General features: G+C 40.3%; 1 protein-coding gene across 2 annotated transcripts in view; it reads right to left on the bottom strand.

Annotated features, from left to right (window-relative positions):
* Positions 1-1,462: 1,462 nt before the first annotated feature.
* The window catches only part of DCT (dopachrome tautomerase), a 40,625-nt gene continuing 25,782 nt past the window's right edge, over positions 1,463-16,305 (bottom strand). The window contains exons 7-8 of one of the 2 annotated variants that reach the window (XM_010845865.1): positions 6,026-6,227; positions 1,463-1,969 (exon numbers count right to left, since the gene is read on the bottom strand). In XM_010845865.1, the coding sequence (XP_010844167.1) occupies positions 1,797-1,969; positions 6,026-6,227 (375 nt within the window). In that variant the 3' untranslated portion in view covers positions 1,463-1,796. Of the gene's footprint in view, positions 1,976-6,025; positions 6,228-16,305 lie in introns of both variants that reach the window. The other variant, XM_010845864.1, reaches the window with a different exon arrangement.

The raw sequence follows: 16,305 nt of genomic DNA, 5'->3' as shown, positions 1-16,305 counted from the left end.
AATCCCATTCACACACATCCATTCCAGCAGAGAGGAGCTGAAATGAGTGGACAGAAGGGCCACTCCTATGGCTTCACTCCTACTGCATGGGTACCAGATATAAACAGATGAAATTGCCTTAAAAATCTCAAAAGCCATTAACATCTCAGAGGTGGGAATCATCTTGGTGAGTCTAAACATCTTTGTAAAGATTGCCTCATTCTTATCTCTCATAATCTGATGATTACTTAGTAAATCATAACCATTTAATTCTAAATTATTACATTTTGTATGGATGGTTCGCTTTTAAATGCTAAGACTTAACCAATAGGCATTTGTAAGTAACCATTAGTACAGTGCAGCATTAATGAATTTAAATTCAACTCTTTAAAATAAGTCAAATGCTTGAAAAATTTTTCATCTGAGGTTACCCAGCAAAGGAACTGGTTCAGGGTTGTGGCTTAGCTGGTAAAGAATCTGCCTGCAATGCGGGAGACCTGGGTTTGATCCCTGGGTTGGGAAGATCCCCTGGAGAAGGGAAAGGCTACCCACTCTACTCTGGCCTGGAGGATTCCATGGACTATATAGTCCATGCTGATGCTGCTAAGTCGCTGCAGTCATGTCCAACTCTGTGCGACCCCATAGACGGCAGCTCACCAGGCTCCCCCATCCCTGGGATTCTCCAGGCAAGAACACTGGACTGGGTTGCCATTTCCTTCTCCAATGCATGAAAGTAAAAGGTGAAATCGAAGTCACTCAGTCGTGTCCGACTCTCAGACCCCATGGACTGCAGTCTATCAGGCTCCTCCATCCATTGATTTTCCAGGCAAGAGTACTGGAGTGGGGTGCCATTGCCTTCTCCGTAGGGTCGCATAAAGTCAGACACGACTGAGGGACTTTCACTTTCAGCCAAATGATCAGGGCAATGGAATGCTAATCAAATTGTCTCCTGTTCAGGCTTAGAAGCTCACCAAACTTCTCCAGTCAGACTTTCCCAGAAAGAGTGATGCTGTACTCGTTAATAAGTTCAAAAGAGTATATTAATCAACTAGATTAATTTAAACTAATTTAATCCTCGTCTGTTCACTTACCACTATAGGATCAATGTTTATTCAGCTATTGATTCTTGTGAGAGCTCTGCTGTTAAGAACTGCAGACCCTTTATAAACTCTGTAACATCTAATTTATAAAAGAGAACCAAACTGATCATTCATTCATCCATTCTTATTCCCATATGGAAAATAAGGCCTCTTTTCATCTTCAAGGCCATTTTAAAGACTGGAAAGAAAAAGAAAAAAGAAGCCTCGGGAAGATGATCAAGAATCCACCTAAAAGCATAGATGGTTACGCCTAAAAGAGACCTTGGAGACTCAAGCAGCACCTGCCACCTTCCTGCCCTCCTTTACAAAGGAAGAAACATGAGTTAAGAAAGATGTAACCATGACCTGGTCCAGTTCTCAAATTACACTGACCTGCATATTTCAGTGAGTCCACTGTATTGATTTTGGAGGGGATCAGAACATGAGGTGGCTTAATCAATCAGTATGGGGATTATTATCAGATACCACCAGCTGTCATCAGCTGTACCTTTGTTTGATGGTAGAGATACCCTCAAGCACTTTAGCTTGTTTGTTAAACAAACAAGCAAACCAGAAACTAGAGTTTCTACACATCTTCCATACTTGGGATCATCACCATAGCAGGAGGGGCTATGCCAAAGCTCTTCAACGAAAGGAAGAACAGTGAGGGTTCATTTGCAGGTTGTCAGTCAGAACTATGGCTTGGTCAGCCTCTTCTCTAGAGCAAGGTGTGAGCATCTAGGCTTCTTCGGTGTATCTTTTGTTGCTTAGCTGTGTCTCCACTAAGGGTGTATACCCTTTTCGGAGTCTTCTATATTGAAGGAAAAGAAGCAATGCAAAAAGGACAACCAAAACCACGAGCATCCCCGTAACCACTGAGAGCACTGTGGTCCAATCTGGAGTTTCTTCAACTGAAATTAAAGCAGAAGAAAAGAGTCTTACAATTGGGGTTTTCATCAGCTGAACACTCTTAGAAAAGGGAAGAATAAACCAATTTGTCTTTTACATGTGCTTTTGTTGATACGGCAAAACTACACTGACTGGAATAAAATTTTTCTCCTTCCTTATGAACTATTTATCATATCCATAACTTTTTTTGTGTGTGGAAGTGGAAAATGACATTCCATTGTTTGAATATAGCTTATTGTATTTTAAAAATTCCTTATGATAAATACTTATACAGAATAAACCCTCCAAGGAAGTATATAACTACTTTTGTGAGTTAGAAACTCATTTGTAAAAGTGCATGCTAAAATGGTATCTGGAGAACTGCAAAATATACAACAGCCAGGTCTAGAAATTCTGCTGTTGTCTCTACCTTTTTTTATGGAGTGATCAGTGAGTAAGACGGATGATACTGGAGATTATAACAGGGGTCATTCAAGAGCAAGAGTAGAAGAAATTTGGACCCATTTAAATAGTTGTGAATAAAATTGGGATCATTACATGATAAATACAATCCTCTATTTAAATATATTTTATAAGCACTTTTCCAAAAAATTAATGGATTTCACTTCTAATGTATTTATGCCTATTTGTCGTTTCCTTAAAAATTATCCTTGGGCAGTTGTTCTTAAAATCAGTTTTTCTGAAGTGGGTTCTTGTTCTGTACTCTACACTTCTCTAAATGTAAGACTGTCCTTCTAGTCCTTTCTCTCCAGTCTCACAGAGGACCCTGACTCATCCTGATGGGGTTTCCCCAAAAGGATTTTAATTTGTCTTTTCCTGCAACAATTGCCATCCTCATCTTCTTAAAATACAGGTTTTTATTCCGTCATTTCTTTGTTCAGGAGCCAAAAATGATTGTCTTTTGTTATTGTCCAAACTCTTCTGCCTAGCTTTTTTAAAAAATTACTTCTTTTTTTTTTAATTGTGGGAAAACATATATGACACATATTTTATCACCTTAACCATTTTTAAGTTCTGTGACATTAAATACATTCACATTGTTGACATTCCTCACCACTATTCATCCATAGAACTTTTTTCCCTGCAAAACTGAAATAATAATTCTCTAGTCCTCCATCCCTTCCCACTCTCTAGCAACAAGCAACCACTCTTTCTGTGTCTATGAATCTGACTACTATAGGTGCCCCATACAGTGGAATCATATAGGTTTTATCCTTTTGTGATTGGTTTATTTAACTTAGCATGTCTTCAAGATTCACCCATGTTACAGCATGTGTCAGGACTTCCTTCCTTTTTAAGGCTGAGTAATATTCCATTGTGTGTATGGACCATATTTTATCTGTTGTTATTTTGCTTATCTATCAGTGGGTACTTGGGTTGCTCCCATCTTTTAAAAAATTATTTATTTTTAATTGGAGGATAACTGCTTTACAATAGTGTGTTGATTTCTGCCACACATCAATATGAATAAGCCATAGCACACATATGTCCCCTCCCTCTTGTATCTCCCTCTTATTGCTTCCACCTTTTGCCTTTTGTGAATAATGCTGCTATGAATAGAGGTGTACAAATATCTGCTGGAGTACTTGCTTACAATTCTCTGGGGTCTATGCCCAGAAGCGGAATTGTTAGATCGCATGGTAAATCTGTGTTTAATTTTTTGAGGAGCTACTGTATTGTTTTTCACAGAGCCTATGCTAACATTCCCACCAGCAATGCATGAGGATTCCATTTTCTCCACATTCCCATCAACACTTGTTATTTTCTGCTTTCTTGGTAGCAGCCATCCTAATGGGTATAAAGTGGGATCTTATTGTGGTTTCTGCCCAACTTTTACAGTCCCTGATAACCAGGCATTCTCTCAGATCCAGCCTTAATTCACAGTTAATTACTCAAGCCTTTCACTGCAGCCAGGTTTTCTTCTCATGGTCCTCTATATGGACTACATGTGTCTGTCATAGTCCTGTTCCCTGCCTGTCTTCAATCTAAAATGCCCCTTTCTTTCCCCCAACCTACCTAAAACCACCATCTCTTTTTTAAAAAACCTTTTTTCTTTTTTTGACCACACGGCACAGCATGTGGGATCTTAGTTCCCCGTCCAGAGATTGAACCTGAGTCCCCTGCATTAGAAGATGTGGACTCAACCACTGGACTCCCAGGGAAGTCCCTCCATCTCTTTAATCCAGTTCAGGACCCAGCTCCTTTCCCAAATCCCTCTCTCCCTTCTTCAATCTTGGGTTATAGTTATGTGGCCTCAGAGAGGACGTAAATTTTTGTCAAACCAATAAAACAATGTGATTTGTATCTTCTAATGAGTTAATGCATTCTGGGCATATTTAGACTCTCAGGTTATATCTGTTAATTGACTGATGTCAGAGGCCATGGAAGCACGGTCAGAAGCACATGCCAAACTTTCTGATTATTATTATGTTCAATCCCAGAGAAATGAGAAAAGTTTCAAAGAGACATTCTCACCTCAGCAGCCCAAAGAAGAGAAACTTCAAATCAGTAAAGAGAACAAGGTGCAGTAGATGCAGAACTGGAAGGGAAAACAGAGGGCAGAGTCCAGGGTCTGAAAGGTTTTGAAAGTTGAGAGAGAAGGGGGCAGGGAGGGAGTAAGACACCAGGGGAGAGAGATGTGACCTCAGAAATGGTCGATTACTTTGCAGGCTGAGATTTAGAGAAGACAAAATAGACATTAATGGGAAAATGCCATCAGCACATAGGCTGTGTGTTTTTCAGCTTCTTGACAAATTAAGAGATTTTTTTTTTTTTTTTTTACTGTTTTACCTTTCCTTTATCAACCTGTCCGAAGGTTGAATGGCACATGGAGCTATATTGGGGCCTGGGCAAATTAAAAAAAAAAAAAAAAGGATGCCCCTACATTTATCAAAATATCTTTCTGTATTTTGAACCAAGTGGAAAAGCTAATAAAAAATCTACAACTTAAAAACATGACTTCAGGACTTCCCTGGTGGTACAGTGATTAGGAATCCACCTGCTAATGCAGGGGACATGGGTTCGATACCTGGTCCGGGAAGATTCCACATGCCTGTGCAACTACGCCCATGCACCACGATTACTGAGCCCGTACTCTGGACGCAACATGCCGTATCTCCAGAGTGCTACAGCTACCGAAGCTCACGTACCGAGAGACTGTGCTCCACAAGAGAAGCCACTGCAGTGAGAAGCCTGAACACCGCATCCAAGAGTGGTCATCGCTCACTGCAACTAGAGAAAGCCTTCGCAAAGCAACAGAGACCCAGCACAGCCAAAAATACATAAGTAAAATTATTTTTTTAAAGAATAAAAACATGATTTAAAAAATTCATTTAAAAAAGTGTACCCATGAAGTCCCACACAGCCCAATCTACTGGCAGGTCATTGTCATTTTTAAAAACCCCCCCGGCGGGGTGGTGTGGGTTAACTGGGAAAAAAAATAAATGGCCTACTTACAAACTAACACAGAGATATAAAACAAACAACAGCCTGGCTTTAAAATTTTGATACTGTATTCAACATGGATTTTTTTTGGGGGGCATTAATTTGGGTTTTTGATAATATTGCATTATATAATTACTTAGCTCAATTACTGAATTTTTGGCTTCCCTTTGAACTTTGTGCCTGAGGCAAGTGCTGCATTTGCCTCACCTTAAACCCAGCCTTGCCTTTAAGTAAAGATCTCTAAGAGGTCCTGCTAGTCGCCATCCATCTGTGGCTACTGCATTTTGATTTTATTGGTTAGGCATTTCAAACCATGGCTGGTTTTCAACTGTCAGATCAGGTGCAGTTGTAGATACTTGCCCTGAAATAAATTCTCTTAACAACTTTCAATTTTCTAAAACAAGAGTCATCCAACAGTCCCTTTTCTGATGTTTAATTGGTAGTTTAAAGGCTCATTTTGTAACTATACATACTCTAAAAAATTGCCAATAAACTTAACTAGATCTGAGCACTTCAATTTAAGGTCTTGATTTAGAAGAAAAAGAAAGGAAAAAAGAAAAGAAAGCCTCTTTAGAAGATTAATGAATCAGGCATTTAGAAGTTGCATTAGTTACCTGGCAGATCAATGGCATAACTGTAGCCAAGTTGGTCTGCGGTTAAAAAGAGTTCCTCATTAGTCACCGGAGGGAAGAAAGGAACCATGTTATACATCCGATTGTGACCAATGGGTGCCAGCTCCCGAGGCCAGGCATCCACAGGGGGATTGAATCTTTTCATCCACTCGTCAAAAATGGCATCAGTGAAGGAATGAAGGACCTGCAAGACAGTTGAACGCAGTGTTAACACCGATGGATGTGTGTTCAGTCACCAAGTCGTGTCTGACTCTTTTGTGACCCCATCGCCTGTAGCCTGCCAGGCTCCTCTGTCCATGGGATTTCCCAGGCAAGAATACTGGAGTGGGTTGCCATTTCCTTCTCCAGGGGATCTTCCTGACCCAGGAATAGAACCAGTGTCTCCTGCCATAGCAGACGTATTTTTCACCACTGAGTCACTGGGGAAGCCCTGCCAATATTGATGGGGCTGTTCTAATCGGGCCAATCTAATTGGAACTTTCTCTAAAATGAAATGAAGTTGGTTTTTCTCGACATCAGGAACTTCTTGGTGACATACCTACTGGCAAGATCCCCTGGAGAAGGGAATGGCAACCCACTCCAGTATTCTTGCCTGGAAAATTCCATGGACAGAGGAGCCTGGCAGACTATAGTCCATGGGGGCAGAGTTGGACATGACTCGGGACTGACACTTTGCTTTTCACTTTCAAGGCTGTATGGTATATCACTCCATAAACCCCTTTGTTAAGTGAACAAAGTAAGGTTCATGTTGCAGATGCAGCACTGGTTTAAGAATATTTGAGGCCTTCAACAAATTCATGTTAATTATTACATTCAGAAAAAAAGGCAAGTATGATCAGATATATAGTGCAGCCAATATTCAGATGCTTTGCTTTTAACAAGGAAGAAAGGAGACATTGTGTTTACCGATAGTATAAAACAAATGGATAATTAAAAGAAAGAAAGAAAACATCCAAAACGGGTCTTCAAATTTCTCCCACCCTTCTAGGTGCTCACTGTATAAGCCTCTCATTTGAATTCTCAGTGTTAGGCCAGCAAAAAAAAGTCTAAAAACGTTGTGCATAGTGCTGTTTTATTTTCTCAAGAAAGCTGTCAAAGTCCTTTTCAAAGACAGCAATTATTACGTGTTTTAAAATATTAACAGCAAAATTTCACATTTATGGTCCTGATTTTGCAATAGGACACAAACATGAGCGTTCAGCCCAGGCCGTTAGAGGTCCTCTTTCACTCCTAGTGGTTCAGGGAGCCCAGGGACTCTGTCTGATTTTCCTTCCCTCTGCCTGCAGGGTCTGTCGGTCACTCCAGGGCTTGTCACATAGGGGAAAGGAGATACTTACTTCAGTAAACACAGGTTAAATGAATTCATTTATCCGTCCACCAGTATGGCACTGGTGAAGTTATACTACCACTTATTTGTTTATCAATTTTCCATAATGAGACTCCTAACCCCTAAAAGTCAGAGATAAAGTCTTTTCACCTTTGGAATTTTAGGCTTAGTCTATAATTTGGACAGAGTCGATGTTTAATAAGTTTCTGTTGGCTGATGGCAGTGCCATGCAAAGTACTTTTATATTTTGTACAACTCATCCAAGGGCTTCCCTAGTGACTCAGGTGGCAACAAATCCATCTGCAACGCAGGAGACCCGGGTTCAATCCCTGGGTCGGGAAGATCCCCTGGAGCAGGGCTTGGCAACCCACTCCAGTATTCTTGCCATAAAGAAGTCTGATCATTGAAGAACTGATGCTTTCTAACGGTGGTGCTGGAGAAGTCTTTTTAGAGTCTCTTGGACAACAAGAGATCAAACCAATCAATCTTAAGGAAACCAACCCTGAATATTCACTGAAAGAACTGATGCTGAAGCTGAAGCTCCAATCCTTCGGCCACCTGGTGTGAAGAGCCGACTCACTGGAAAAGACCCTGAAGCTGGAAAAGATTGAGGGCTGGAGGAGAAGAGGGTGACAGAGGGTAAGATGGTTGGATGGCATCATCGACTCAATGCACACGAGTTTAAGCAAACTCCAGGAGAGAGTGAAGGAGAGGGAAGCCTGGCGTGCTAGAGTCCATGGGCTTGCACAGAGTCAGGCACAACTGAGCAATTAACAATTTCACTTTCTGGTTTGTACTACTGCTGCTTATTTAGTAGATAATAGTTTCAGATTTTACCCAAGGTTCCTTGTAGCTTTCTACCTGAATTGTCTCACGTGTCTACATTCACGATAGTGAAAAGAATCAAGTGATTTACTGAAAGGATTTTTTTCCTGAATGGATTTTTAAAGTTCATGGCAAGTATGAAATGAAAATATCTCCTGCCATATTAATAAACAAGACATGTCACAACCATCAGCGATTTCTGGCCTCCGAATGGGCATGAGGGCTCCTAAAACTGCTGCCACACACCACCCCCCCGTGGTGATTGCTGAGGAGCTGGGAGAATCCAGGAAGCAATAAGAACAAGGAAACAAGATTGACCCCAGATAGTTGAGGCGCATATGAAAGGAATGAATTCAGTGAGCCCAGAGGCTTACACCATCCCATGCACAGAATGCTACATTCCTTAATTTGATACCTGATCTTTGATGTTAAGACTGCCTGTTCCCTTTGTTGCAAACTTGTATATAGCAGGACTTCCCCTCCTGCCTTCTTGGAGCAGTTTTCTCAGAGCCACTGAGATGCTGTCTCCTGGACTCGGAGTCCTAAACATTCCCGCCAAATAAAATAACTCTACTTTTAGGTTGTGACTGTATTTTTTGGTCAATACAAGATACATGTTAAAAACCAAAACATCAAATTGTAAGACCTGGGCTTTCACAGAGAGAAAATATTTTCTGAGTTCTGAAATCTTGTCTTTGAGTCACAGAATTTAAGCCCCGAGGGAATAAAAGGCATCAAGCTTATTGAATGAGCAACAGCTTTGAAGGAACACATGATAATTCGAGACATCATGTCTCTCACAAGTAGAGTTCAGAAGTTCCTCTTTGAGAAGGGGCATTAACTCTGGAAAAGGAGCTGAGCGTTAGCTGTTGGTGTAGGTCTCTGAAAACAATATCACGTGCGGTAAAATTCTGGGAGCTCCAGATAAGGTTAGAAGTTTCCCAGAGAGAGCTCCATGCTCCAGGTCTGGCCTCAGGAGCCTGCCTCAAGTGTGGAGCCTGAGCAATAGATGCGCAATGTCTAAAAGTAGCAAGCACTATTGATTGCTTACCAAATAGCCTTTCTCCTCTTCTTTCTCGGTAACTTCTTTGGTGTTTGTGGTGAAGCAATGTGCCAAGGTATCCATGAGATTTAGCTGGAAATCACTGGCTAGGACTTCTAGAAAATCTTGTTAAAGATGGTTGTCTCAGCTTAAAAGGGGCCCCTTTTCCCTCTCCATCCCTCCTCGCTTCCTGGAACATGGGTGTGATGGCTGAAGCTGCAGCAGCTATCTTAGCAGCCCGCAAGCAAAGCTAAGAAGCCACGCACCAAGGATGGTTAAGCAGAAAGACAGAGGGAGTTGATGATGACTATGGAGATACTATACCAAGGCTGAGCCACCTGCCACCGGAGTTCTTTTACACAAAGAGAAAAATAAACCTCTTTATTTGTTGCTTAGACTTCTGTAATTTTGGTTTTCTATTTTAAGCAGTTGAACCAAGTGCTAACTGATACACAGAAAAAGGCGTGTATCAGAATGTACTTTCTAAGAAAGGCCGCACAATATCTCTTAAACTTTTAGAAACCATCTGAGTTGAAGTCAGAGATCAAACTGTGATTTTTAAAAAAAAAAGAGAGAGAGATAAGAGAATCTCAGGGCAGAGAAAGATGTAGAGTCAATGCTGTAAGAGGCAAATAACTGGGTGAAAACACCAGAATTCACCAGGTGTGGAAGGGTAAACAATTAGGGAGGGGATGAGACTCTAAAGAAATTCATAATTTGGAGGGCAAGAACAGGGGAAGAGTAATAAGGAGAAGATTATAGGTCTCAGATGAGCCGTTAAACATTATGCAATAAAAGCTCTAATAGGAACTACATACAGATGAACCAATTTATAGAATGTAGTTTAAAAAAAAAAAAAAAGGCCAGCATATGCCAAGGAGATGCAAAATAGGCAAGAGACAAAATTCTGTGAGCAACAATGTATCCAGAGGCTACAAAGAGAAGCAGGGCAACAGGGAGCCTAGGTATTTTTGATAAAGTTGTGAACATTGTTCCTAAATGAAATAACCTGAATTGCTTTTGATAAACCAGTGGTATTTTTGTTGAAAAGTGTTATTCACTCAGTCATCTCCGACTCTTGTGACCCAAAGAGCTACAGACTGCCAGGGTCCTCTGTCTGTGGGATTTCCCAGCCATTCCCTTTTCTAGGGGATCTTTCCAACCCAGGGATCGAACCCAGGTCTTCTACACCGCAGGTGGATTCTTTACCATCTGAGCCAACAGGGAAGCCCCATCTTTGTTGAACACAGGTTGAAAATAAGCTACTATCTCTGTAAACATAATTCGAGGGCATAAATAAAAGCAAAAGCAAAGTAAAAGTAAACTGCTGTTGCCTTCTATCTGCTATAGAGATTTATACTTATATTTTAGCATTAATAATTGAGTGCCTCAGAAATGAGGTTACAAATTTTGGTACACAAACTTAGGCTATCTTATTCCAACAAAGTAAACATAGGTATAGGAAGGAAAAAATAATGCTACATTTCAACTTGCAAAGCAGTATTGAATAAAATGTGATTACATGGGCTTTCAAGGTAAAAATTTTTTAATGCAACCTTGCAGAAGAAAGCAATTGATCAACAAATACTGTGCTTAGAGGCATAAAGAAACTTAATAAAGTACAGGGAAAACATGCATATCTTTCTCAAGATCACTGGAGGATAAAGTTACTAACAACCTTCTCTCTTGTCATTGTTGTCATTTAGTCGCTAAGTTGTGTCCAACTCTTTTGTGACTCCATAGATTGTACCCTATCAGCCTCCTCTGTCTACTGGAGAGGGTTGCCATTTCTCCAGGAGATCTTGCCAATTCAGGGATCAAACTTGTGTTTCCTGTATTGGCAGGCAGATTATTTACCACTGAGCCACCTAGGAAGCCAACCTTCACTTAGGGGACTGAAAATTCAGATTGCTGCCATGTGGAATCTCTGACACAAGAAGAGTATTTGTGCCTACAGCAAGATTGCTATGGAATATTTATTTATTCTTGCCTTCTTCTATCAAGGATTTGAAGCATGGTATAGCCAAGATGTTGGTTTTATATACCTAAAGAAGCCATACGTAAGAGGCTTGAAATAGTTACATAACACTCAATTTCTACTTAGCTGACTACTAAGCTCTCCCACCGGAGAAGGTAATGGCACCCCACTCCAGTACTCTTGCCTGGAAAATCCCATGGGCGGAGGAGCCTGGTAGGCTGCAGTCCATGGGGTCGCTAAGAGTCGGACACGACTGAGCAACTTCCCTTTCACTTTTCACTTTCATGCATTGGAGAAAGAAATGGCAACCCACTCCAGTGTTCTTGCCTGGAGAATCCCAGGGATGGGGGAGCCTGATGAGCTGCCATCTATGGGGTCGCACAGAGTCGGACACGACTGAAGTGACTTAGTTTAGCTTAAGCTCTCCCACAGGGAGATGAGTACTCCATAGGCAGCACACTTAGTGAGAGACAAGAAACCACCAGAGAAAATGGGCATTTGAATAACAATAGAGTCTCCTGGACAGTGCTAAGCCCAGATGGTATTTCTCATTTTACTATAATTTTCTTTCCCTCTCCTTTTCTACCTGCTCTCTCATTGCATCCTGAGCAGACAGAATGGAAGGTATTTTTTCAGGCAGTTTGGAAGAGTTACCTAAGGAAAGCACCCTTTCTGCATAGCTTTGTATGATAGCATTGTATACAAAATACACATATGTATACATATAATTATATCATATACATTGTATACAAGATATAATAATATGCATATAAAAGAAATAGCAAGAGCATTAGGAATTCAGCTGCGATATCCCTGAGAAAGAAAGCTTGTAGTTTAAGCATTAAATTTTGAACAGATGCAAACAGAGGACTACAGGAGAGTTCTGCTGTTAATATGTCAGCTTTAAAAGATGTGACCAGTTTGGCATACATCATAGGCAAACAATACGGATTGAAAAGAGACCAGGGTGATGTTAGAAGAGATTCTAAATAGGAACTGAGATACTCCCAGGCCATTCGAGGCTAAAGAGCCTCCAAAGCTCTAAGAGAGGAACTCAAATCAATGCTAGAACCATCTTAGATATGTATATATATTATGGTTTGCCATTATATTACTTAATTCGTCAATGTGCTGAGTTGCTCAGTCATGTCCAACTATTTGCAACCCCATGGACTATAGCCCACCAGCCTCCTCCATCCATGGGATTCTCCAGGCAAGAATATTGGAGTGGGTTGCCATTTCCTTCTTCATAATTCATCAATAATGAAGTGTATACAGTTCATCTCTTAGGTTTAATTCTTCTGCATAGACTATGTGTTTATCCTTATAAAATTTAGACTTGAAAAGAACCCTTTCAGCTCCGTTTAACCATTTAGGATGTGCAAGTTAAAGATCAAAACATCCTTACAAACTATTATTTATAAAATAAGCTACAAGGATATACTGTAAAACACAGGGACTATAGCTAATGTTTTTAAATAACTCTAAGTGTAGCATAATCCTTAAAAATTGTGAATCAGGGCTTCCCTGATGGTACAGTGGTTACAACTCTGAGCTTCCAATGCAGGGGGCACAGGTTTGATCCCTGGTCAGGGAACTAAGATCCTACAAGCCACATGGTGCAGCTCCCCAAAAATAAATAAATAATAATTAAAATAAAGTAAAATGATATTAAAAAGAAACCCACTTCTGTATAATTTTTAAAATTTTAATTAGGAATCACTAAATTGTATACTTGTAACATACAATATTGTACATCAAGTATACTTCAATAAAGAAAATAAATAAGAGTATATCATGATAGAATGTGTGATATACACTTCAGTCAAGAGTATTTCTTGTACTTAATTAAATATTATTATAGCTTTTCAATTGTTAAGAAAAATAAAATCACCCCTTGCCCAGAACTGAGCCTATGGAAACCCTGACATCCTGGAAGATCCTGCCCCAAGGAGGTGGCCAGCCACCCTTGCTGGTACCTCAGCTCTTGCAAAATACACCAAGATGGTAGGAATTAGCAGCTGTCTATTTCAGGTATTTTAAAACACATAGATTCAATAAAATAAATGTGACATTTTAAAAACATGAATCCTTATTCATGATAAAATCAATGCCCTATCTTTCCAAAAGTCAAGCAAAATCATTTAGACCTGCCTCTTCACCAATTAGTGTTAATTCCCTGGTGGCTCAGAGGGTAAAGCGTCTGCCTGCAATGCAGGTAGACCTGGGTTCCATCCCTGGGTCGGGAAGGTCCTCTGGAGAAGGAAATGGTGCCCCACTCCAGTACCTTTGCCCAGAAAATCCCATGGGCGGAGGAGCCCAGTAGGCTACAGTCCATGGGGTCGCAAAGAGTCGGACACAACTGGGCGACTTCACTTTCACTTTCTTTCCCATCAACATGATCTAACAGGACAAAATGTCCTCAGTGGTCACGAAAGCAATTGTGAAGGGATCAGAGGAAGAACTGTCTAAACAGACAAAAGGCAAAATTGCAGCTGGAATACTCAATGTGGGGAAATTTTTGAGTAGAAAACTTTTCTTATCATCTCTGCTCAGCCACTTATATAGGGTCTTGTACTCCCCTTAGCCTCTCTGAGCTTTATTGTCCCCATATTTACCACACACAGTTTTGTAAAGTTAAAAAATTATGTTTACATGGCGTCTAGTGACACAGTAATAAGTGCTCAATAATCTGATATTCTCCTCACAAGAGTTTACTGCACATCAACCGAGTACTAACCACTAACTAACCTACATACCTAACCACTGATGCAGAGGTTGGATGTGGTATTAGTTATAATGTGAGCTTCCCTTAAGCTAGTGAACCCTAGAAAACACAGTAAAATTTTAAGATTCTTTTTATGTGGACCATTTTTTAAATCTTCACTGAGTTTATTACAATATTCTGTTTTATGTTCTGGATTTTTGGGCCTGAGGCATGTGAGATCTTAGCTCCCCAACAGGGATGGAACCCATACCCCCTGCATTGGAAGGCTAAGTCTTAACCACTGGACTGCCAGGGAAGTCCCCTAAGAACACATTTTTATATGAACAGAGTATTAGGTTTCCAAGAAAAATAAAATATTTAAAGAGGATGTTTTATTTGTTGCTAACTTTGGGGGCTTCCCTCATAGGTCAGTTGGTAAAGAATCCGCCTGCAATGCAGGAGACCCCAGTTCGATTCCTGGGTCAGGAAGAGCCCCTGGAGAAGGGATGGGCTACCCACTCCAGTATTCTTGGGCTTCCCTTGTGGCTCAGCTGGTAAATAAACCACCTGCAATGTGGGAAATCTGGGTGTGATCCCTGGGTTGGGAAGATCCCTTGGAGAGGGGAAAGGCTACCCACTCCAGTATTCTGGCCTGGAGAATTCCATGGACTGTATAGTCCGTGGGTTCGCAAAGAGTTAGACACGGCTGAGCCACTTTCAGTTTACTACATAGAGAACAAAGCATTTCACTATTTCTCTTGAAAGTGAAAGTGAAAGTCGCTCAGTTGTGTCCGACTCTTTGCAACCCCATGGACTGCAGCCTGCCAGGCTCCTCTGTCCATGGAATTCTCCAGGCCAGAATACTGGAGTGGGTAGCTGTTCCCTTCTCCAGGCGATCTTCCCAACTCAGGGATAGAACCCAGGTCTCCCGTACTACGGGTGGATTCTTTACCATCTGAGCCACCAGGGAAGTCCTAATTCTAAGAACTTTTCATTTTTTTTCTCTTCCCAGAACTCATTATCCTACGTGAACAGACAGACCACAGAAAAGAAAATGCAAAAGGTTCCTTAAATATGTGAAAAGATGCTGAACTTCATTTAGAAGAAAAGAAATGAAAATGAAACTCACTGAAATATTTTCACCTATCAATTGGCAAAATTGGAAAAGGTGATAATATACCAGGCTAATGAGAGAGAGTGGAGGAGCTGTCCCTCTGCTACGTAGCTGGGTAGAGGAAAAAAATCATTCAACCTTCCACAGGGCAATTTGGCAATATCTACCAAATTTCAAATGCATTTATTTCACTTTTCAGCCAGTAATTCTCTCGCTTATCCTATATGTTCATTTATTGCTGAATTGTTCATAAACCAAAAGATGAGAAACCACCTAAACATCCATCAGTAGGAGACCAATTTGGCAGTGAGTTCATGCTAGAGATGGAGAAGGAAATGGCAATCCACTCCAGTATTCTTGCCTGGAGAATCCCATGGACGGAGGAGCCTGGTAGGCTACAGTCCACTGGGTCGCAGAGAGTCGGACACGACTGAGCGACTTCACTTTCACTTTCACTTCATGCTAGAGAATACCATACGTGTGTGCTCAGTCATGCCCATGTTATTTGTGAACATATGGACTGTAGTTTGCCAGGCTCCACTGTCCATGGAATTTTCTTGGCAAGAACACTAGAATGGGTTGCCTTTTCCTCCTCCAGGGGATCTTCCCAACCTAAGAATGGAACCCGTGTCTCCTGCATTACAGGCAAATTCTTTATCACTGAGCCACTTGGAAAGCCCACAGAACAGCATGCAGCCTTTTAAAAGAAAAGTGTTTAAAATAAGTAAAACAAATAAAGAGTAAAAGTCACAGAAGTGTCTATAGTATACTTTCATTTGGATAATGAAATATATAAAGAAATATATAATGTGCTTGTATATTTATAAATTATATCTGGAAGAATAAAGAAAAATGAGAATGGATAGCTGGGAGCTGATATTGATAAAGGGATTTCATTTTATGCCTTTTTCATTTGAACCTGTTATGTGCATTATATGTTATAAAGTTTTTAAATTAAAAAATTTAGGAAACTACATAACATTCAGAAAATATGTGCATTATATTGACTACGGTCAAACATATAAGAATATGAAAGGAAATAAGCAAGAATATTAAAATGGAATTATAGGCACTTTAAAATATTTTTGCCAATATATCTGCAATTATAAATAATTAAAAATCATTAAATGGTTAAAAATTTTTAAATTGACATAAAACAACATTATTTTCAATACTCAAGGTATTTGTCTAATTACAACTTTTCCTTTTAAAAAAGATAAATAAAGTAGATCCATTTTTAAATGCTCTTGAGGGGAGAAAAGCAAGGCC

The sequence above is a fragment of the Bison bison genome, unplaced genomic scaffold, assembly GCF_000754665.1.
Source record: "Bison bison bison isolate TAMUID 2011002044 unplaced genomic scaffold, Bison_UMD1.0 scf7180017864225, whole genome shotgun sequence".
Classification (NCBI taxonomy): Eukaryota; Metazoa; Chordata; class Mammalia; order Artiodactyla; family Bovidae; genus Bison; species Bison bison.
This window is presented reverse-complemented; position numbering and strand designations above follow the sequence as displayed.